This window comes from Bos indicus x Bos taurus, chromosome 15, assembly GCF_003369695.1.
Source record: "Bos indicus x Bos taurus breed Angus x Brahman F1 hybrid chromosome 15, Bos_hybrid_MaternalHap_v2.0, whole genome shotgun sequence".
NCBI lineage: Eukaryota > Metazoa > Chordata > Mammalia > Artiodactyla > Bovidae > Bos > Bos indicus x Bos taurus.
The window spans coordinates 17,877,802-17,900,447 of NC_040090.1; the positions used below are offsets into that span (position 1 = coordinate 17,877,802).

Sequence of the window (22,646 nt, forward strand, 5' to 3'; positions counted from 1 at the left end):
CGTTAAATAAAAAGAAGATAACAGGCAAGATTATTTGGACCCACATGTCAAATAAAATGCCAAGATAAAACACCAAAGGGCCATTGCAAAAATACATTAATAAACTGCCTCCCTCCCCTCTCTCCTATGGGTCAAAACGAAGCTTAAGAAAATACAAAGATGTTTTCTAAGTTTGAAATCTCCAAGAAGTTAAGGGTCCACATGCCATATACAAAGTACTACACCCTTTCCTGGTCTGACAATGGCTTCTCTGAGGGGACCATGCAGTTAGTACCTGGGGGGGGCAGGACAGGGAGGAGGGCTGGTGGGGGGTATTGACCAGTACAATCTCTTAAGAGAGCTGGATGAGTCCAGATGTTGGAGAGTATGATCTCCTGGATGCAATGGAATTTATGCTGGGAGATTAACGAGAAGAATTAATTTATGACTCTCTCTACCTGTTTGCAACATGTGCTCAACTTATTATCGGTACACATTGAGTTGCACGGTAATTACACTGCTGAAAATCAGGTGCAACACAGGACCACGGTAGTTAAGCTTAAGGGGGACGGGCATTTGTCATATTTTAGTCTGCACATCTGGTTCTATCATATTTGCCAAATGATTAATATAGGACTTTATTACAGTGAAATCCTTTTATATCAAAGTTTTATTTGCCAGGAAATAGAATCCTTTCCTTCCATGTCTTTTTCCACCATCCCCCACATTCTCTGCTGAACTCTGAAATTTCTAGCACTAGGATTCATGTGAGTGAGCAGGACAGGGAATCTGCTCTTGCCCTTGTTCAGCTCTCTTAAGCTCTGTGGTCACAACTGGGATATACATGCGTCCTTTGTTGTTAAAGCACATCCACAAGGGAGAAATCCTAAAGCTTATTCAAAAACCAGGTAGGATGTCAGATACCTCCAATAGTTAAAACCACAGGAATTAAATTCTAAATTTTAAACTCCCTTTTATTGAAATATAAGTTTGTTTAGTATATTTACACCACACTTTATGCACATATATACATAGAAGGCAAATTCTGTCAAATAAAAAAAAAAGTTTTTCTTAATAAAAAATTAAAATAAAAACAAAGTAAAGTGCATAAAACGGATTTCTTTTCCTTCCGGTGAACATCCTCATTGTCAAAATGTTGGCCGGTTGGGAAGGGGGAGGGATTAGAAATTCATTCTTTGACTCCGTGCACACAGGCAGTCCTGCATTTGTAGCCTTCAGGCCAAGGCGACAAGCTGTTAAGGAACAGGTCAGACAAACTGCCAGGGACTGCAGGACTCCCCCCATTCTGTAGGTCCTGCTCCCTTTGTCCTATCGGAGCGGTTCCCCAGCTCTTAACAGTGACCTCACCATCACGGAGCCGGAACAAAGGGAGAACACGGGAAGGGGGCTCCACCAGCCAGTATCAGAGCCCTGCTGCCGGGCCACCAGCGCGGCGATCGGTAGGAAATTGCAGAATTAGCTCAATGGCTCCAATAGAAGTTTTCCTTTTTCGGGAAGGGAAGGGGCGGGTGGAGGGGTTGCCAAGGAAGGGGCTGTATCTTCTACTGAGACTGCCACCCGGGGGCCAAACTCCGGCAGCAGCCAGTTTCTTTGGATGCAAACTCCGTGCTGGCACAGGGAAGAATCCTTTTATAGGCTGGGTGAGCTCATCCTCCCAGAACTTTGAAAGGAAACTGCTTGGGACTGCGAGAAAAGGGCAGGTGGGTGAAGCGGAAGTTTTTGGTCGCCTTCGCGCTCGGGTCTCCGGCTGGGCGTTGGCCGGCTGGTCCGCAGGAGGTGGCAAAGACGACGGCCCTTCCCCCCATCATCCATCCCCCAGCCAGGGGTCTCACACTCTCTCTTCCACCGGGTAATGCTAAGTCCCGGGTCGGCGGCCGTACTTAGCCTTACAGTGCAAAATGTGCTTGGCAAGGAAGTCGAGGCGGCGCTGCAGCAGCTGAGCGTGGGGGTCGGCGAGCGCGGCCAGCTCCGGGAAGCGAGGCTCGTGGTGCTGGTAGAGGCGCAGTAGCCGGGCGGCCGCGTCCTGGCCTCGGTGTAGCTCCAGGACGCGCCGCGCCGTCCGCTCTCGGAACACGCACACAGACTGCAGCAGCGGCTCGTTATATTTGTCCCACATGCCCGCCACCCGGTAACCGTGCACCAAGCCCGCCTCGTTGTCCAGAAAGACCAACGCCCCGCCGGGGCCGCGGTGCAGGTTGCTGGTGGCTCGGTGCATGACCCGCGGGTCCCACTGCAGGCTGAAGAGGTTGCTGACTAGCCGGTCGAAGTTGGCCGTCAGGTAGTCGAAGAGGATTAAGTCGGTCCATTGCACCAGGTCCACCAGCTCCGCCCGGCTCCGGTTGGCCAGCTCACCCCCGGCGGCGCGCAGGGGCCGCAGACGGCCGTCCTCGGAGCGCCAGGGCGCGGGCACCACCACGTCGGTGAGGTTAGGCAGCCAGCGAGTCAGGCTTACCACGCTGCCTTCGGTCCAGTGAGCGGCACGAAGCTCCTCCCGCACCTGAGCCCACTGGGCGCCCCGAGCCTCCACCCGGGCCAGTGCCAGCGGCGGCACGTGGCGCTGGAGGCCCAGCAAGCGCGCCAGGTAGTAGGACAGGGCCTCGCCCTGGATCTGCTCCGGGTTGATGCCGTAGCGCACGCAGGCGCGGGTGCCGTCGGCGAAGCGGGCCAGCCGGTTGGAGCTGCGCCCGCAGCCCCCACGCTCCAGGGCCACCACCCGGGCGCGGCGCGCCGCCTCCAGCCACGCCGCCGCCTGGGCCTCCGAGAAGCCCCGGGGCACCTGCTCCTCCAGGCCGCGGCTCCAGAAGACGCCCCCGTGCACCGCGGCGCGTTCCTCCGGCCCGGGCCGCCCGGTTGGCACGTGCCGCCTGCGCTCACCCGGGGGCTGCCCGGGCGGGCCGTCCGCGCCTGCCGCCAAGGTGAGCAGCGCCCGGAAAGTTTTCAGGGAGCCGCCGCGGGCGTCCCGCGCCAGGGGCGGAGGCAGAGGAAAGCGAGGCGCGGGCTCCCGGACGCCGCTCCGGGCCAGGTGCCGCGGGAGTCCGTCTTCGGGCGGCCGGGAGGTGGGTAGCCCGGTCCTCGGCGGCAGGAGTCCGCCCCACAGCGTCAACAGCGAGCCCAGCGCCAGCAGCCAGAGCCCGGCGGTGGCGGCGGCGCCCCGCATCCTCCTGCCCATGCTCCGCGGCCGCGCCGGTGCCGCCGCTGCTTCAAGCCGAGCCCCGGCACCCGGGTCCCGGTGGCGAGGCGGGCCCGTCAGCTCGTTGGCTCCGGGGCTCCGGGCGCCTCAGCTCCATCGCGGCTGCGGGGCTCTGCCTAGCGCTCCGCTCGGCACTGAGAACTCGCCCGGCTGCCGCTTCCCAGCTGCTTTTGTATTTCGCTGTGAGACCCTCCGGCGGGCGCGATTCTCAGGCGCCCGGACCACGTGGGAGGGAGGGCGGGGGGAATCCCCCTCCCCCTCCTCCGCCGCCGCTCCCCGCCCCCTACTCCTCCGCCCGCTTTCCCTCCTCTTCCCCTTAAAGCGGCGATGGCTCCTTCCAAGCGGGAGCAGCGGCCCCACACTCAGTCGGGGACTTAGGGGCTGGGAGCTGGAAGCCCGGCTGCAGGCGCCCGCGCGGGGGCGTGGGAGCAGGCTGCACGGAGCTGGAGTCGCGCGGGGTGGGAACGACGCGCCGCTGGCTCTCATGGGGGTTGCAGTGGGCGCGGAGTCCCTCCTGCAAAGTTCAGAGTAACCCCCAATCGAGCTCCGGGCGCCGCCCGGCGTGAACGGGGGCGGGTCTTCTTGCCTTGTCCGTTTCCAACGGTGTGATTCACCCTGCCTTATGTAAATCCCGGGAGCTCTCCGAGCCACGGAGGATGTGACTCCAGCCGGGTTAGAAGAACCATCTGTAGCAAACAACTTTGAACCGACACCGCCTTTCCCGAGCGCGCTCACTACCCTGGTCCTGTGTGATTTGAGATTGGTCGCTCGCCCTTTCCCGAGGGACTCTCTGGGAATTCGACCTCACTGTGCAAGAACACCTAGGCAGGTTTCATTCAACAAAGCGTCTGTCCTCGCTTCTGGACACGGAGCAGTAAAATCCACAGATGCGGTACCCTGCTCACCGAGCTCACAGTCTAGGGGGATGTTTAGGTTGCCATGACAGGCTTACAACTCAAGATCCGACCTAGTCCAGGGGACGGGGCCTTAGAGACGGTTTCTCTTAAGAATGACACGATTCGGCTCCTGGGGACACAGAAGGGATCGGGCTTGCACAGGACCACAGAGGTAGTAAGTGAAGAAACAAATTCAAACGGGGGTCTCCAAGTAGCCTGCCGCTTGATTTTCCTTCTATCAGGAAAGTTCACCATTTTTAGTTAAGTGGCCAGCATTATTTTTAAAGGCTCACTGTCATTTAGTTAGTCACTTTATGCCCCACGTGTGATTTTCAATTCAACAAATGAAAAAACAACAACCATACCGCATTTGACTTACTGGTTTAATGGTTTTAAGGGAAGAAGTGTTTAGGGAAGAGGGTGGAGGAGCAAAAAAAAATAATAATAATAAAATGAAAAACAAAACCAGCAAACCACATTGCCTTCCAGACACTTTTTGGGTTCAGTCCACTAGGAAAGTTATTGGATAAGAACTGGCTCTCCCTCTCAGCTCTGTGCATTAGACTCTGTCCCAGATCCAAACCAAGATTCTCAGGTAAGACACAAGATGAGGGGTGGGGCTGGATTCCACCTCGGAAAGCAAGGGTTTGATATCTGTTTCCTTTCACATGTTTCTCTTGCCTTTATCCCCCGCATCAGATGCACATGGGGGTTTTCAACTGAATCAGTGCATCACCTGGTACTGATTATACTGTATTTGCCAAAAAATGAACGTTCTAGTTATAGGGCAGGCACCCTAAGGTTTGTGACTAAGTAGAGGCATCTGAAGACCACATCTAAGAATTCCAGAGTTGCCCCAGTATACCTTCAAGTGTTTCCATATTGACTGAAATGCGGGGTTTTGGTTGAATCTCTATATCATGCCTTTATATAGATCTTATCTGATGATGAGATTACTATTGCTGTACTATCTTACTTCATTCAGAGGTACCATCTTCCTGTTCTGTGCAAGGTCCTTACCCTCATCTTTCCCTAGAAGGCAGAGGACTATATCTTAACAACTTTCTATTTGTCTTACCAAGTAGCATAGTATATTGCACTAAAAAGGTGCTCAGTAGCATTTAATTTTTTGTCTTTTGGTTTAACTTCTGAGAATTGTTTTTTGGAATGCCTTGCTTTCAGCTTGGTTGTAAACTATAAGCAAGATCTCCACCTTGTGGGCATAAGTAGAATATCATCTAATTAGAAAAGCATACATTTTCAACAGGCCGGTTAATGGCTTAAATCTGAGAATATTACTTGACTACCCTGGCCCATGCCATGTCCTGGGGGCTATGGGGATATCCAAAGCAGTTAGTGTCACTGTCTTTTTAGCTGTTAACAGAAACTATAACTATAAGGGATAGTTCACTATAAACTCTATGAGGAGTCTGTCTTATCTTTTATGGCTGTCTGGCACAATACTTGGCACTTAGTTGGTGTTCAGTAACGCTTAATAAATCATTGGAATGTTAATGAGATAAAGCTCTGCAAGTAGCATGTAACAAGTCATTAAAAAAAACTGCTTACCATTAAAAGATACAAAATAAGAGTTTTCATTCATAAAAGGGGAAAAAAATTGGTGAAGGATCCACTTCATGAAAAGAAGAAGCACATGATTTTCAGGCTAGGAGGGCTGACTTCAACCCAGTCCCAGAATCTTCCGATCACATTACTGGTATTGATAAAGAAACTGAAGACTTGAAGCAGTCAGCTAAGACCTTGCACCTCAAAACACGGACTGACCCTATCACAGCCAGTGGCTCAGAGACATCGGACTGAATGCACTGGGTTCCCGAACAGGAAGCACTAATAGAAACTTGAACAAATGCATTGAAATGCAGAATTACAGAAAGCTGTAGGAATAAAAGAGAAACAACAAACCCAAAGTAGAAGGCAGTTTAAGTGCATTATGTAAGTTATTGTTTTAGACAGTGTTTAAAAACACTTCTCTGCTTGTAAGAGGAAGACACTCCCATTCTCCTCTACTTTCTGGCATGAGGACACCCCTGACTGCCGTCCCCCTGGGTCTCCCTGGGACAGCACAAGGCACTGTCCACTACAATGTGTGACCGCAGGCTGGCCCTTCTGGCAGTTTCTTAGGGATGAGGGGAGGTGCTGTTCATCTGTTCCTACACAAAAACCTATTTTCACTTGGAGAACTTTCCTAACAATCCTCAGTGCTTCTCCCTGAGCCTCAGCTTCCAACTGCTTCACACTTGTCCACAGTCCTGTTAGAAGAATGATTTGTCTCATAAAAGAGTGCCTGCTGGAGAAGAGAGAAGAGGTGGAGTTGAGGGGTGGGTGCAGGGCAGCAGGCTGGGGGTTGGGAGGTTTTCTAAGTCCAGCATTTCCTCTTAGTGGCTAATTATTTCCTATGTCCATGAGTACCAGTTTCCACATCTGAGAAATGAGGATGATAAACCCTACCTACCTCATATGGTTGTTGTGAAGTTCATGTGAGATGTTACTAATAACCATAACAACATTAACAGCAAATGCTTATCGAGCACTTATTACGGGCTAGGCACAGGTCTGAGCTCTGCACATGTGTTCTCCTTTCACCATCCCGACAACTAGTCTTGTTCCCACTGTACAGATGGGGAAACCAAAGCTTAGCCAGTAACTGGCCTGAAGTTACACAGCACGTAAAGTTGAAGTTAAATCGCTCAGTCGTGTCCAACTCTTTGCGACCCCATGGACTGTAGCCTACCAGGATCCTCTGTCCATGGGATTTTCCAGGCAAGAGTACTGGAATGGGTTGCCATTTCCTTCTCCAGGGGATCCTCCCAACCCAGGAATCGAACCTGGGTTTCCCACATTGTAGACAGACACTTTACCATCTGAGCCACCAGGGAAGTCCACAGAGCAAGTAATGATGAGGCCAAACTCTTGGGAAATTATAAACTACTAAGAAAATGACAGATATAAAAAATTTTTTTAATTAAAGTAAACTCAACTGTATGCAGGTTAAGAAGCAACAGTTAGAACTGGACATGGAACAACAGACTGGTTCCAAATAGGAAAAGGAGTACGTCAAGGCTGTATGTTGTCACCCTGCTTATTTAACTTACATGCAGAGTACGTCATGAGAAATGCTGGACTGGATGAAGCACAAGCTGGAATCAAGATTGCCACGAGACATATCAATAACCTCAGATATGCAGATAATACCACCATTATGGCAGAAAGCGAAGAACTAAAGAGCCTCTTGATGAAAGTGAAAGAAGAGACTGAAGAAGTTGACTTAAAGCTCAGCATTCAGAAAACGAAGATCATGGCATCTGATCCCATCACTTCATGGCAACTAGATGGGGAAACAGTGGAAACAGTGATAGACTTCGTTTTTTGGGGCTCCAAAATCACTGCAGATGGTGACTGCAGCCATGAAATTAACTATGTTTGCTCCTTGGAAGAACCTAAATAGCATATTGGAAAGCAGAGACATTACTTTGCCAACAAAGGTCCATCTAGTCAAAGCTACGGTTTTTCTAGTAGTAATGTATGGATGTGAGAGTTGGACTATAAAGAAAGCTGAGTGCCAAAGAATTGATGCTTTTGAACTGTGGTGTTGGAGAAGACTCTTGAGAGTCCCTTGGACTGCAAGGAGATGCAATCAGTCCATCCTAAAGGAAATCAGTTCTGAATAGGAAAGACTGATGTTGAACCTGAAACTCCAATACTTTGCCACCTAATGTGAAGAACTGACTCACTGGAAAAGACCCTGATGCTGGGAAAGATTGAAGGTGGGAGGAGAAGGGGACAACAGAGGATGAGATGGTTGGATGGCATCACCGACTCAATGGACGTGAGTTTGAGTAAACTCGGGGACTTGGTGATGGACAGGGAGGCCTGGCGTGCTGCAGTCCATGGGGTCAAAAAGAGTCAGACATGACTGAGTGACTGAACTGAACTGAAACTCAACTCAGATTTTGCTCTGAAATGTTCTCAGGGGTGGCTCTTAAGTAAAATGCTGAAAAGCATGAATCCTCAAACCAAACTGTTCAGATTTAAAACTTATCAACAGTGTGATTTTGAGTAAGTTACTTGACCTCTCTCTGCCTCTGTGTCCTCATCTTTAAAACACAGTAATACAAGTGTTATTGGTATTACTAGTTACAACAACAGTATACTATCTGATGAGTAATATGTGTGTATATTAGTCGCTCAGTCGTGTCTGACTGTGCGACCCCATGGACTGCAGCCCACCAGGCTCCTCTGTCCATGGAATTCTCCAGGTAAGAATTCTGGAGTGGGTTGCCATTACCTTCTACACAGGTGAGTAATAGGAATTAATTAATAGTGATAACCTTACAGTTTAAATTAGCACCTGTATGTAAAGCTCTTAGAAGACAAAGTCCAATATACATGTGTATACATATATGTATATTTACACACACATATATAGTTTTTCCTTGATGGCTTAGCAGGTAAAGAATCTGCCTGCAATGCAGGAGACATAGGAGGTGCAGTTTCCATCCCTGGGTTGGGAAGATCCCCTGGAGGAGGGCTTGGCAACCCACTCCAGTATTCTTGCCTGGAAAATCCCATGGACAGAGGAGCCTGGCGGGCTTCCTGGTGTCCAGAGGGTTGCAAAGAGTGGAGCACGAATGAATTGACTGAGCACACACACAGATCAGATCAGATCAAATCAGTCGCTCAGTCGTGTCCGACTCTTTGTGACCCCATGAATCGCAGCACACCAGGCCTCCCTGTCCATCACCAACTTCCCGAGTTCACTCAGACTCACGTCCATCGAGTCAGTGATGCCATCCAGCCATCTCACCCTCTGTTGTCCCCTTCTCCTCTTGCCCCCAATCCCTCCCAGCATCAGAGTCTTTTCCAATGAGTCAACTCTTTGCATGAGGTGGCCAAAGTACTGGAGTTTCAGCTTTAGCATCATTCCTTCCAAAGAAATCCCAGGGCTGATCTCCTTCAGAATGGACTGGTTGGATCTCCTTGCAGTCCAAGGGACTCTCAAGAGTCTTCTCCAACACCACAGTTCAAAAGCATCAATTCTTCGGCACTCAGCCTTCTTCACAGTCCAACTCTCACATCCATACATGACCACAGGAAAAACCATAGCCTTGACTAGACGGACCTTTGTTGGCAAAGTAATGTCTCTGCTTTTGAATATGCTATCTAGGTTGGTCATAACTTTCCTTCCAAGGAGTAAGCATCTTTTAATTTCATGGCTGCAGTCACCATCTGCAGTGATTTTGGAGCCCAGAAAAATTAAGTCTGACACGGTTTCCACTGTTTCCCCATCTATTTCCCGTGAAGTGGTGGGACCGGATGCCATGATCTTCATTTTCTGTATGTTGAGCTTTAAGCCAACTTTTTCACTCTCCACTTTCACTTTCATCAAGAGGCTTTTGAGTTCCTCTTCACTTTCTGCCATAAGGGTGGTATCATCTGCATATCTGAGGTTATTGATATTTCTCCTGGCAATCTTGATTCCAGCTTGTGTTTCTTCCAGTCCAGCGTTTCTCATGATGTACTCTGCGTGTAAGTTAAATAAACAGGGTGATAATATACAGCCTTGACGAACTCCTTTTCCTATTTGGAACCAGTCTGTTGTTCCATGTCCAGTTCTAACTGTTGCTTCCTGACCTGCATACAAATTTCTCAAGAGGCAGATAAGGTGATCTGGTATTCCCATCTCTTGAAGAATTTTCCACAGTTTATTGTGATCCACACAGTCAAAGGCTTTGGCATAGTCAATAAAGCAGAAATAGATGTTTTTCTGGAACTCTCTTGCTTTTTCCATGATCCAGCGGATGTTGGCAATTTGGTCTCTGGTTCCTCTGCCTTTTCTAAAACCAGCTTGAACATCGGGAAGTTCACGGTTCACGTATTGCTGAAGCCTTGCTTGGAGAATTTTGAGCATTACTTTATTAGCGTGTGAGATGAGTGCAATTGTGCAGTAGTTTGAGCATTCTTTGGCATTGCCTTTCTTTGGGATTGGAATGAAAACTGACCTTTTCCAGTCCTGTGGCCCCTGCTGAGTTTTCCAAATTTGCTGGCATGTTGAGTGCAGCACTTTCACAGCATCATCTTTCAGGATTTGGAATAGCTCAACTGGAATCCATCACCTCCACTAGCTTTGTTCGTAGTGATGCTTTCTAAGGCCCACTTGACTTCACATTCCAGGATGTCTGGCTCTAGGTCAGTGATCACACCGTCGTGATTATCTGGGTTGTGAAGATCTTTTTTGTACAGTTCTTCTGTGTATTCTTGCCATCTCTTCTTAATATCTTCTGCTTCTGTTAGGTCCATACCATTTCTGTCCTTTATTGAGCCCATCTTTGCATGAAATGTTCCTTTGGTATCTCTGATTTTCTTGAAGAGATCCCTAGTCTCTCCCATTCTGTTGTTTTCCTCTATTTCTTTGCATTGATCACTGAAGAAGGCTTTCACACAACTCATTGTTAATTTGCAGTGTGTTAGTTTCAAGTGTACAACAAAGTGATTCTGTTATACATATATATATATATGTATATATTTATTCTTTTTCAAATTTCTTTCCATTATAGGTTATTACAAGATATTTGATATAGTTCTCTGTGCTATACAATAGGTCCTTGTTGTTGACCTGTTTTATATATAGTGGTGTGTATCTGTTAATCCCAAACTCCTAGTTTTTATCATTCCCTTTTCTTTCTGTTTCTCTACTCTTCTCCTTTTCTTTTTGCTGTCCTGCACCAAGCCTCACTTGGGTCTTGAGAAACATAATGCAGATGGCAACCCTGCCCAATGCACCCTCTTTAAGCCCCAGATGAGCATCTTCCCTGAAGAAATTTACTCTCTTCCTTCCCTATAGAGTCAGTCCATTTGGTCCAAAGTTCCCAGTGTAACTCTTGTTGACATCCCAGAGCCTCCAACCAGCCTTGAACAGCTGGCTTTCTCGCACTGCTCTGCCTCATTCAGTCCTGATCTTTTCTGGGTGTTCTGAGTAGCAAGCCTTTCCGGGGGAAAGATGCCAACATGCACCCTTCTGGATGCTTCTTCAAAACAGAAGAGAGGGAAAGACCATGTCAGAGATAAGTACAATATTCCTTGAAACTGGGTATGACTCGTGTTTTAGCTGTTACGAGCTGTGTGACTGCAGGTAGGTTTCGAGTCTCGCTGGGCCACAGTTTCATTATTTGTGTTTCCTTCTCTACTCTGTCTCCCCCTAGGGTACATTATTTTTCTGCTTGGGGATCATTTTCCTTTTCTTGGTATCTATTTGACCTTGATCTGGATCTCCCAAGAAATGCTTAACTGATTTCATCTTTATATATCTGGCTGTTAGGGACAGGTATTATACACACCTGACTCTAGGTAAATCCTGCTGGATAGCTAGAAAGAGGTCTGGGAACATAGTCTTTACAATCAACCTGTCTACATGAGTGAGTCCCAGTTGTTGTTTTGGTAGTATCCTGGAGCATTTGGGATCTTAGTTCTCTGACCAGAGATCAAACCCATGATCTCTGTGATGGAAGTGCTGAGTCTTAACTGCTGGACCACCAGGCAAGTCTGAGTCCCAGATTTAAGAACACACTGTGTTTCTGGAAAGAAAGTCAAGGTTGACACAAACCCTTAATTTATGTTGAGACTAATAGTTATAGGATTCTCTTTATTTCATGTAGCTCTCTTTTTGACCTGCTTTTGGAAAAGGTTCCTGTAGCCACTGGTGTTAGAGACTAGAGTTGGAGCCTTGGTGAATTAATTTAGTAAATTTCAAAGCAATTGCTGATGCATATCTCAGTCATGTATCATCACACCCTAGTTATAGGGTATGATGGTAAAAATTCTGGACTGGGCATTTGGGGACATGAATTTCCTTCTCTACTATAACTTAGTTCAACTGACATTTCTTGCTCGTGTGCTAAAGGCCAAGAACTGAGCAAAAAGTGATGGCATCGGGTTTTCTCTTGTCTTTAACACCTGCATCAGGAAACACTGGTTGTCTTCACCCTTCTCCCTTCCCTTCCTGCTTCTTGGCAGGTCTCCATCCTCCTCTCTGTGCCTGGTGCTGGAGGGGAGGCTGAATCCTGATTGGGCTAAATCAATCAAGTCCCTTCCATCGCCTTGCCAGTGTTGGATTTAGGCATAGACAAATGGCAGCCATTCTGGCCAGTGACCCCAGAAGGGAAGTCCACAGCAAGGTTTCTGGAAAAAGTGTCTGTGCCATGACAAAAAGACACAGAAAAGATACGGCATTTTCCTCCATGGCCCAGGTCTAGATTTGAGGCCTGGAATTGTGGCCATCATCATGTAACTGCAAGGGGAACTAAGTGGACACACTGAGGGGAGCAGAGCAGAAAGAGGGGAGGAAATCCCCAGTGATGTCCTCATGTCCTTGATGATGTCACCAAGCTCCTGGATTAATCCACTCTGGAGCCATCCTGCCTCTGGAGTTCCCTGGAGGTTTAACCCACTCTGTGTTGGGAGTTTTGTTCTTTGCAGCCAAAAGATTCCTAAATGATATACCTCTCACATGGGAATTTGCAAACCAGAAAGAGGGCAGACATATAAACAGAACTCTTCCACCGCACTTGTGCTGCTGGGAAAGCAGTGTGCTGTGGTCTTGTGATGCATGTGCTTGCAGCCAGGCTGAGTCTTGCACTTACTAGCTGTGTTGTCTTGGGAAAGTCACTTAACCTATTAACTCATCTGATAAAGGGAGGTGAAAACCTCACCTGCTTCGTTATGTTATTGTGTGGATGAAATGCACAATAAGACTTACTAAGTGCTCAATAACTGTGATCAATTGCTCTAGCTATTATGGAAATATTAATAGAAACCATACAAGAGCCCAGAGGAGGGAGCAACTAATTCTACTAGAGAAGAATTAGGAGGAAGGCTTCACCAAGGAGACAGATGTGAATCTAGGTCTTGAAGGGTAACTGGGGATTTGCAGGTCAGGGTTTGGGGAGGAAGAACGTTGGGGGTGAGCAGAAGGAGCTGTGCTTGAGTTCATTCCTACATTTCAGGAGCTCAGTGTCCTCATCCTTAAAAGCACTTTAGTGTATTGGATTAGCTTAATCCTCTTTTCATGAAAGAAACAAATCTCAGGTCCCTTCCCTAAACTGAGAAGCTACAGATGGGAGATTCTTCGTGGCCCCTTTATCACTCACCTATCATTTTTCAACCCACCCTGGGGAAATTCAACAAACATTTGCCACTGAAGAAGGTGACGCTCACTGGCTTTGTTGATTTCTTTGTTCATTGCAGCCCAGAGCCTTATCTGCTGTGCAATTAGCAATGCTGTGCTTCTTCAGCTTCCCCAGGCCCCATGCATCTCATCAGTCAGATAGATGCTGAAGCTTAATTAAGCTTGTAAAGCTTTCTGATTTCCTTAGATGAAAGGTGGCCCATAAGTACCAGGTTTTATTTTGGTGGCTCCTGCCAAAGGTTATTATAAATAGGACTGAGTGCCACGTGGCTGAGCTCTTAGGGTGATAATGTGTCAAGACCAATTGAGGCTGCCGAGAGCAGAGATATTATCATAATGGTTCCATCATAGGTGGTGGGTGTTAATGGAAGTGACTGAAAAAAAAAGTACTGGAGGCAGCGAAGCTGGACCAGAGGTGGCTGCGAGTGAAATATCGGCAGCTCCTGGGATCTCCATCATAATCATTAGCTATATTAGCCTCAGAGCCATTCTTCTGCCATCTCTTCTAGACCAGGCTCAAATTCAAGTAAAAAATGATGCTTTAACTCCAAATGAAAATATATTCCCTTGCTGCTTTTTAAAATCCATTTACATTAAAGTGATGGCCAGTAGGTAAGTAATTTATAACTGGGGGCTCACTGCAGAGTGGCGGGTGTCGTTGGAATAGCGAGCAGCCTAAGTGGGAGACCGAGGGCTTTCCAGGCCTGGCCCGAGTCATCACTGTTGGCCTGAAGAGGGGCTGGAGGAATATGCAAAAACAAGGGGTAACTTAGGGACACTCCCTGGTAGGGGATGGTGAATGGAGAGGTGGCATTGTATTTCAACAGGAAGGTGGGTGAGCAATCAGGTAGAAGTTCTGCAGTCATGCAGCCCTTGTTAAGAATGTGCGAGCTTCCTGGCCTCTAGGGTTTCATTTTCTGAAATCAGTTCTCGGCCTTCGATGGAAGACAGTCAACAATATCTGATGATGGTGATGTTGATGAGGATGACAATGATTTAACCCCTTTGCTAGTTGAACTTAACCTGTTCTTTTGAGGTCCAGTTAATCTTGACCCAAATTCCTATTCTATGGCCTGGGAGGATCCAGAAACATTCCCTCCCTTTCTGAGAGCGCCTGGGCCTCTGTCCCTCAAGCTTGTCTCTCTGTGTCCGCCTCCTGCTTCTATGCTTGTTGCTTTGACTCCAACACACAGTAATGTGGATGTGAGGCTCACTACCTTATCCACAGACCCTACCCCAAATCCACTTGGGCCAAGAGATGAGTTTAGTAGCTTTGCTGAAGATCTACGGGGGCTTCTGGGGTGGGGCTGGGGTCCCCTCATTATGTAAAGCCTTCTTTCCTTCAGCTCTCCTTTCCCTTTCCCTTTGTGGAGAAACAGGCAAAATTTCCGTCTTCTCTCATGGCCTGCTCCCATTCAGGCCTCAGCAGGATCTCAGCTTCTTCCACCTCAGGTCCAGGTTTACCTTGTGATCAGGTTGGGAACAGAATCTGAAAGATTCTGGGGGTCCTTTCTACAGGTGGTGTGATGGGTGAGAGCTTTTCATGAACTCAGTCTTTACGACTTTCCCCCTCTCCACCCCTTGGAGGTATTCCTCCATTTCACTGATGGGAAAACCAGAGTATCATGAGAAGTAAGACTTCTAATTGGCCTGGGAAACTTTTGCTAAGTAACAGAAGAATTTCAAATCTGGTCATCTCAAAGACAGAAGTTAGCTTTACTGCAGTGCCGTGTGACCTCCTGGAGCTGGGGAACACCCTGGCCAGTTAAGCAAGGGGCCTCCTACAAGGGACTTGTCTCTTCCTTGGTCCTGGCATGTTGTCTTACTCCAGGCATGTTGAAAATGGGTATTTACATCTCTCTTTCTCTCTGCTAGGTGATCGAGCCCAGCCCATCTCCTGAGAGGCCTGTTGTAGCACAGAGGGCTCCCCGTGGTTAATAGCATATGGGGGTGGATAAGGGGGATTGGAAAAGAAGTGGGCTGGACTGGCTGCCTGACCCAGTGGTCCTGAGGACAGCACTCTCTCCATCTCAGGACAAGATTAAGATTAAGGTCAGCAGTGCAGGGATGGCCATCACCTGCTGTAATTTCTCCTCTGATTTCACCCCTCCTGAGAACCGACTCTGAGACTGCCACACAGAAGCAGCGAATTGCCTCCATGGGGCTGGGCATGTTTGTTATGCACCGGGCACTGAGACTCCCGGCTCCTGAATCTGTCTGGTTCCTTTTCATTTCCCCAGAAGAAAACAGGAAGGGAAAAAAAAGGCAGAGGCCGTTTCTTGCCTGCTTGAGTTTAAAGAACGAGAGCCTTTTAGGGACAATGTGGGCCTGAGGAATAGCAGGAGGAGGGCTGAGGAATAATGATGGTGATATATGTCTAGAGCTCCTTGCAATTTTGCTGAGTTCTTTCCTGTGACAGTCTTGTTGAATTTTTACAATAATCTGCTAGGGAGGGGGTTGGGGCTTCCCTTGTAGCTCAGCTGATAAAGAATCCGCCTACAATGCGGGAGACCTGGGTTCGATCCCTGGGTTGGGAAGATCCCCTGGAGGAGGGCATGGCAACCCACTCCAGTATTCTTGCCTGGAGAATCCACATGCACAGAGGAGCCGGGTGGGTTACTGTCCATGTAGTCACAAAGAGTCAGACAGGACTGAGGACTAAGCACAGAGATGGGTAGTAGGGCAGGTGTTAGTGACTGTTGCTATTTTATGATGGAGAAAACTGAGCCTTGGAGGTTTGTGTGATGAGTCCAAGGATGTACAGCTAGTTCCTGGCAGACCTGGAACTTGAACACGCTTTATCTGGCTTCCACGTCAGAGCTTTTCCATGGCATTTCATTCCCATGGCATTCATACTTTGTTCAGTTTAGTCCACATCTGCAGACTTTGTCACCACGTCTGGTTTTCTACAAGGTTGCAAATCCCTGTTGAATGTATGTTACAGTGACCACTAAAACTCCAGTAAGGATGGCAGGAAAAGGAGCCCAGGGACAGTTCCCCAAAACCTGTAATAGTTAAAAGCCCCTCTTCCCTTAAATGGTGCTTTCTGTTTCTCTCATTACCAAGTGTGACAAAAAGGAGGAGGGAAAGTAAAACCAGAGGGTTGTGGAAAAAAGACAGAGATTATCTTGAAATCATTTTCTTTGCCAGCCTGATTCTGTTAAGAAATAGAGGATTTAATCAATGAAAGTCAGAGGCAGAAACAGGGGGTCATTACTGATCATTGGATTATGGGAGGGGGGATAGTTATCATAAAACACCTCTGAGATGGCAGAGAAGAAATGGTGAAAAACAAAAAGTTTTCTCTTACTTCTCTGCTCCTATACATGATACCCTTGCTCACACAGGGCAAAACCAAGCCAAGAGATCAAGGTAGGGTGCTTGACCTTGTTGCCTTTCTCCATGGAGAGGGTCACTTAGTTGGGGACGATGACAGATCTGTATGGCTGTTTAGGCTCAGAGAGGGTGGCCAGACTTCATAGAAGTCTTCCCGCCATGATTTTCTTTCTTTGAAGAAGGGATGTTAATGCTTGCCTCACAGGAGTATTATGAGAATTGAATAAGGGTATGGGATTTAATAAATATAGCAGGTGAGATATTCCAATACAGTTTCTGGCATATAGTAGGTATTCAATAAGTATTAAAAACCACACACTCAGCTGCATGGAAACATACCTGAGAGGACATACTGAGTGATTAATAGCATTGCTCTTTAAGAAAAAAATCTGTGTGTGGGCCACACTTTTACTTTTTATCATATACCTTTTTGTCTTTATCCTTCCTGATGCATTTGAGAAAGCATTCTGTATGTATTAATGGGTGTGTGTGGAGGCTCAAGTTAAAAGTTAAAATCAGATATAGAGTAATGAAGAACGTGATATTTTGATACCCCCATCTTTGTGTGATTGCAAAATTTGTACTCACTACTCTTGAGTCAGTTGCTGTGCCTTTGACGGCAAGTGATAGGAATGGACTGGCTAAGTCAAGAAGCAAAAATGGGATTTGATAGAAGGATGCTGAAGTAGTTCCCAGCATCAGTGAAGGACCTGAAAATTGGGTATTGGAAAGCACCAGAACTCCACAGCGCCAGGTAGGCAAGCAGGAGGCCCTTCCCTCAAACGTGCAGGTATACCATGTCTCAGCTCCAGTCACCTCCCATTCAAGTGTTTATGTTCCAGGGAGAGGAAATCTAACTGGTCCATTTGAGGACAGCTGTTTCCACCATTTTGGTTCACCTGGCCTTTGCACTGTGACAGGGAAGGTAGTATATAAGAAAGCATAAAAGGGAGCAGCTGGGACTTCCCTGATGGTGCAATGGATAAGAATGCGCCTGCCAGCATAGGGGACATGGGTTCGATCCTGGTGGGGGAAGATGCCACATGCCACAGAGCAACTAAGCCTATACGCACAACTACTGAAACGTCATACTCCAGGGCCAGCAAGCTGCAACTACCGAAGCCTGCGCCTTAGAGCCTGGGCTCAGCAACCAGAGAAACCACTGCCATGAGAAGCCCACGCACCGTAACTACAGAGCAGGCCCCACTTGCCACAACTGGAGAGAGTCCACACTCCGCAGCAAAGACCCAGCACAGCCAAAAATAAATACATAAATAAAATAAAAAAATAAATAAAGGGTCAGTTCTGAGCTGGACCATGAGGCTATAGATACCTACTCTAATAGTCTGTACTGTTTGATTTTTGAAAAATTATAATCTTGTGTTATTTTTAAAATAATATTGAGAAAACTCTTAACCATGCATAAAATAAGTAGAGCTGTACGATCTTATTACAAGATGTACATCTTATTAAGCTGTAAGATCTTAACAATGTATTTTGTGCACCTCTTATAAGGAGCCAATACAAATCACAACCAAGCAGCATTATATGCCTAGTGATACATCACAGAGCGACACATCAGCTCTGGGTCTGCATAAATGCTGATCATGATGGCAAACACACCCACACAACAGAAACAATGCCTGTCTTTTTGACTCCGACTGTTAGCAGATCCAAAATTTCCATAACTTTGTCTAGCACTGCCTCTCGAATTAGGAAGCGAGTTTGAGACCTTTATTAGGGTAAAGAAAAGTAATAGGGGATTTCTGAATTTTCTATCACTAGCTGTTATTTTATGGTGTTTAGGAGGCATGCAGCGTGGATACAAAGGTATGCAGGGTGTATTCCGTGTGTGTGTGCATGTGAGAAAGAGAGAGAGAAGGAGGGAGGCAGCATTTCATTGCTCTGGGGCACAATGATTTAGCCTGTTCTGTCTTGTATGAGGCAAGCTCCAATCCAGATTGCATTTTCAATGCTGACCTTCTGTGTTTCCCAGGAAAGAGGAGCCCAGTCCTGGGTCCCAAGGGGCTGAGGAAAAAGTGAGAAGCAGGGAGTGTGGCCAGTCCGGAAGGATCTGGGGGAATGCTTTGTGTCCTTGCAGTGCCTCCTGGCAACACCAGCACCACAGTGGCTGGTTTGGCTCTCTCCCCTCCTGGCAGCCCCATAAGCATCCTTCCCAGTGTCAGTAAATCTTGTCTTTGGCCATCCATCCCTTCTTTCTGAGTTTTTTCTTTTCTCAGGGTGTTGCTGGGGGAGATCAGCAGAAACTACTTAACTGAAGGCAGGAACCTCATCTCTAACGGGGATGGATTGATAATGGATACCATTTACCAAGTCTTGCTAACAAGCCAGGCAGCTCACATATCCTCACTAACCCTTTCGGGTGGGTTTTTATAGACTCCTCTACAGATGACGAAACCACAGTTCAGAGGGTTTGAGTATGTTGCTCAGTTTGGCACAGCTCTTAAAAGAATTAATGCTTTCATATTGTGGTGCTGGAGAAGACTCTTAAGAGTCCCTTGGACAACAAGGTCAAACCAGTCAATCCTAAAGGAAATCAAACTTGAATATTCATTGGAAGGATAGTTGCTGAAGCTGAAACTCTAATACTTTGGCCACCTGATGCAAAGAGCCCACTCATTGGAAAAGACCCTGATGCTGGGAAAGATTGAAGGCAAAGGGAGAAGTGGGCAGCAGAGGATGAGATGGTTGGATAGCATCACCAACTCAATGGACATGAATTTGAGCAAACTCCAGGAGATAGTGAAGGACAAGGAAGCCTGGTGTGCTGCATTTCATGGGATCACAAAGAGTCAGACACTACTTAGCACCTGAACAACAACAACGACAACTTAAATGGTAGAGCTAGATGCAAATCTGGCCAGTGTGTCTTCAAGGTCACATGGTCCTGATGCCTCCTCTGTATGGGAAAGCCAGCTCAGGAGCGCCCAAGACCCAGTAGCCTTGTCGCCCATCACTGATTACTCTGGGACCAATCACAGAACTCTTGAGCAGTCACAGCTTTTTAAAAAAAATTTTTTTATTAGTTTATTCCTTTGTATTTCACTTGTTTATTTATTTATTTATTTATTTTTAATTTTTTTGGCTGCACTGCACGGCATGTGGGATGTTAGTTTTCCTGATCAGGGATCAAATCCACACCCCCTACACTGGGAGTGAGGACTCTTAACTACTGGACCACGAGGGAAGTTCAGCAGTCTCAGTCTTAACTACAACGAATTTGGGAATTATGAGACAATATAACTCCCAAAGCCAGCAATGTAATGACATAATTTTAAGCCGAGGCTCTGAGTCTGCTCTTTGGGGCATGGTTGGGAGACCAAGGCCCCATGACTTACCAGGACTTCATATGCAGCTGGAGAACCCTCTGAGGACTGCTCTTTCTGAGATGCCCAGGGAAAGCTTTTCTTCTCTCTTCTGCTTCAGACGCTGGGTATCCTAACCTCTAAAGTTCCTGGGAACAGAATCATTAGACTTCATAGTTTTATTGAAATTAAAAATATTGTGAATTTTGGGCTAACTGCAGCTGGCCATAACAGAAATAAAAATGGCATTGCTTTAGACAATACTGTGCACTAATTAAACCAGTGGAGAATGAAACAACAGAAATACATCAGCAACAAAAATGGGAGTTGTGGGCTTCAGAGTACTCCCCTACCAGGCAGCTGAATTTAAATTTCCATTGTTTTGAATGAATGTGGCACTGAGGAATCCTGTAGGGATGGTTTTTCATGTGATTTCCGGGCATTCCATCTCTTGTAGGGTAGTAACTTTGATAAAACAGTAGCGTGTTTTGTTGGGGAAAAAAAAGTATAAAATATATCTATAACTAGGAAAGCATCCAGGAGATCACAGCTAACTGTTAGCAATATGTTAAAGGAAATTTGAAGAGAAAGGACTTTCTTCTTTTTCTTTAAAAAAAAAGTCTATATATTTCTGGTGTGTTTAAATTCATTATGAAAGTGAAAGTGAGAAGTATTAGTCGCTCAGTTGTGTCCAAGTCTTTGTGACTCCGTGGACTGTAGCCCGCCAGGCTCCTCTGTCCATAGGATTCCCAGGCAAGAATACTGGAGGAAGTTGCCATTCCCTTCTCCAAGGGATCTTTCCAACCCAGGGATTGAACCTGGGTCTCCTGTATTGCAGGCAGAGTTTTTACCATCCGATACTCAGCACAAATATTTTGAACAGACTAGAATGATCAAAGAATTGCTTTACAGTGAATGATTCATGCTTCATGGCACCAGGTTACCAAAAGGCAGATAGATGACCATTAAGAAATTGGTCCAAATGGGCCAGGAGTTAACATGGGAATGGACTGGGATTAGATGGTAGCCATAGAGATGGAAAGGAAGGGAGAAGGACTTGAGAAGCCAGAAGGCAGGGTGTGATGGTTGGTTTTATGTGTTGATGAGACTGGGCTAAAGCATGCCCCAGATGGCTGGTGAAATATTATTCCTGGGTGTATCTATGAGGCTGTTTCTGGAAGGGATTAGCATTTTAATCGGTAGACTGAGTCAACAAGATCACCACCACCAAGGCAGGTGGGGGAACTTACTTGCTTGAGCTGGTGCATCCTTCTTCTCCTGCCCTGGGACATTGGTGCTCTTGGTTCTTGGGCCTTTGGACTCAGATGAGGACTTACATCATTACCCACCCTGAATCTCAGGCCTTTGGAGTCAGATTGAGTTACACCACTGGATTTCCTGCTTCTCCAGTTGGCAAAAGACAGATCACGAGGCCTCTTGACCTGCATAACTATGTGAACTAATTCCTATATTAATTATATATTCCTACAGTAATTTTATATATATATATACACATTTATATACACATATAAATTTTGTATTTATATAAAATTTAGAAATTTATATAAAAATTTACAAATTTAATATGTATTAGTTATATCTATCTATGGGTTTCTCTGGAGAACCCTAATACACAAGGGTGCTACCTGAATTGGCTAAAAGCTTACAATGTGGTACTTTTTGGATGAGGGTGGAGCCTAGATATTGGTGCTGAGCTATGGAGGGACCTAAGGGTGCTAGAATTCTGAGTGCATGGGTGGATGGGTAGATGGCTGAACAAATGAATGAGTTCCCTCATAGGAACTCCTCACTTTCAGGTTTAGACCAAACATCTTTAAAAGCCTACTTAGATCCTGATGTTAGGTAGTAATTTCTCATACTCTTCCCCTGACCTCAGTTATCCTTCCCCAAACCAGGGAGGCTGAAGGCTTCTCTGAGATCTGGACCATTTCTGGATGCCTCATGGAGTCATTTAGGTTTTTTTATGTTCTAATTCCCTAGAGTAGGAAATGGAAACCCACTCCAGTATTCTTGCCTGGAGAATCCCATGGCCAGAGGAGCCAGGCAGATTACGGCCCATGGGATCTCAAAGAGTTGGACACGACTGAGTGACTAAGCAAGCATGTTCTAATTATGAGAACCTCCTTGTTGAACTCTCTCACCCTAGGGCTGGGGAGTGTGGTGGCTGGGATTCCTTCCAATCTGCTGTACAGGAGCATAAGCAGGATCTGATATGTCTGAGAAATAAAGACTTATGACATTACTTGTGTAGCATGAGCGTGAAGCTGTTCATACAGACAGAACTGTAAAAGCACATGCACACGTACTTCATGTACATGACCACATTTAAGCTCACAACATCCTGCAAGGCAGTCATTCTTGTCACTGTTTGAGAGGGGAGGAAAGCCCAGCTTGAAGGTGGCTTTCAAAACTTTGGCCACCTGATGTGACGAGCCGACTCACTGGAAAAGACCATGATGCTGGGAAAGATTGAAGACAGGAGGATGAGATGGTTGGATGGCACCATTGACTCAGTGGACATGAGTTTGAGCAAACTCTGGGAGATGGTGAAGGACAGGGAAGCCTGGCTTGCAGCAGCAGTCCGTGAGGTTGCAAAGAGTTGGACACGACTGAGCGACTGAACAACAGCAAGGCTTCTCACTTCTAGGGGAGAGCTACAGGAATGGCATCCCTCT

At 46.8% G+C, this 22,646-nt stretch overlaps 1 protein-coding gene across 1 annotated transcript; it reads right to left on the reverse strand.

Annotated features, from left to right (window-relative positions):
- Positions 1-927: 927 nt before the first annotated feature.
- On the reverse strand, positions 928-3,416 carry FJX1 (four-jointed box kinase 1). The gene has a single exon (XM_027562664.1). The coding sequence runs from the start codon at positions 3,167-3,169 to the stop codon at positions 1,856-1,858; it is 1,314 nt and encodes a 437-aa protein (XP_027418465.1). The 5' UTR covers positions 3,170-3,416; the 3' UTR covers positions 928-1,855.
- Between the last annotated feature and the right edge of the window lie 19,230 nt (positions 3,417-22,646).

Bases quoted from the DNA above. Each gene is read 5' to 3' on its own strand.
- FJX1 (XM_027562664.1), bottom strand. From the start codon at position 3,169: ATGGGCAGGAGGATGCGGGGCGCCGCCGCCACCGCCGGGCTCTGGCTG.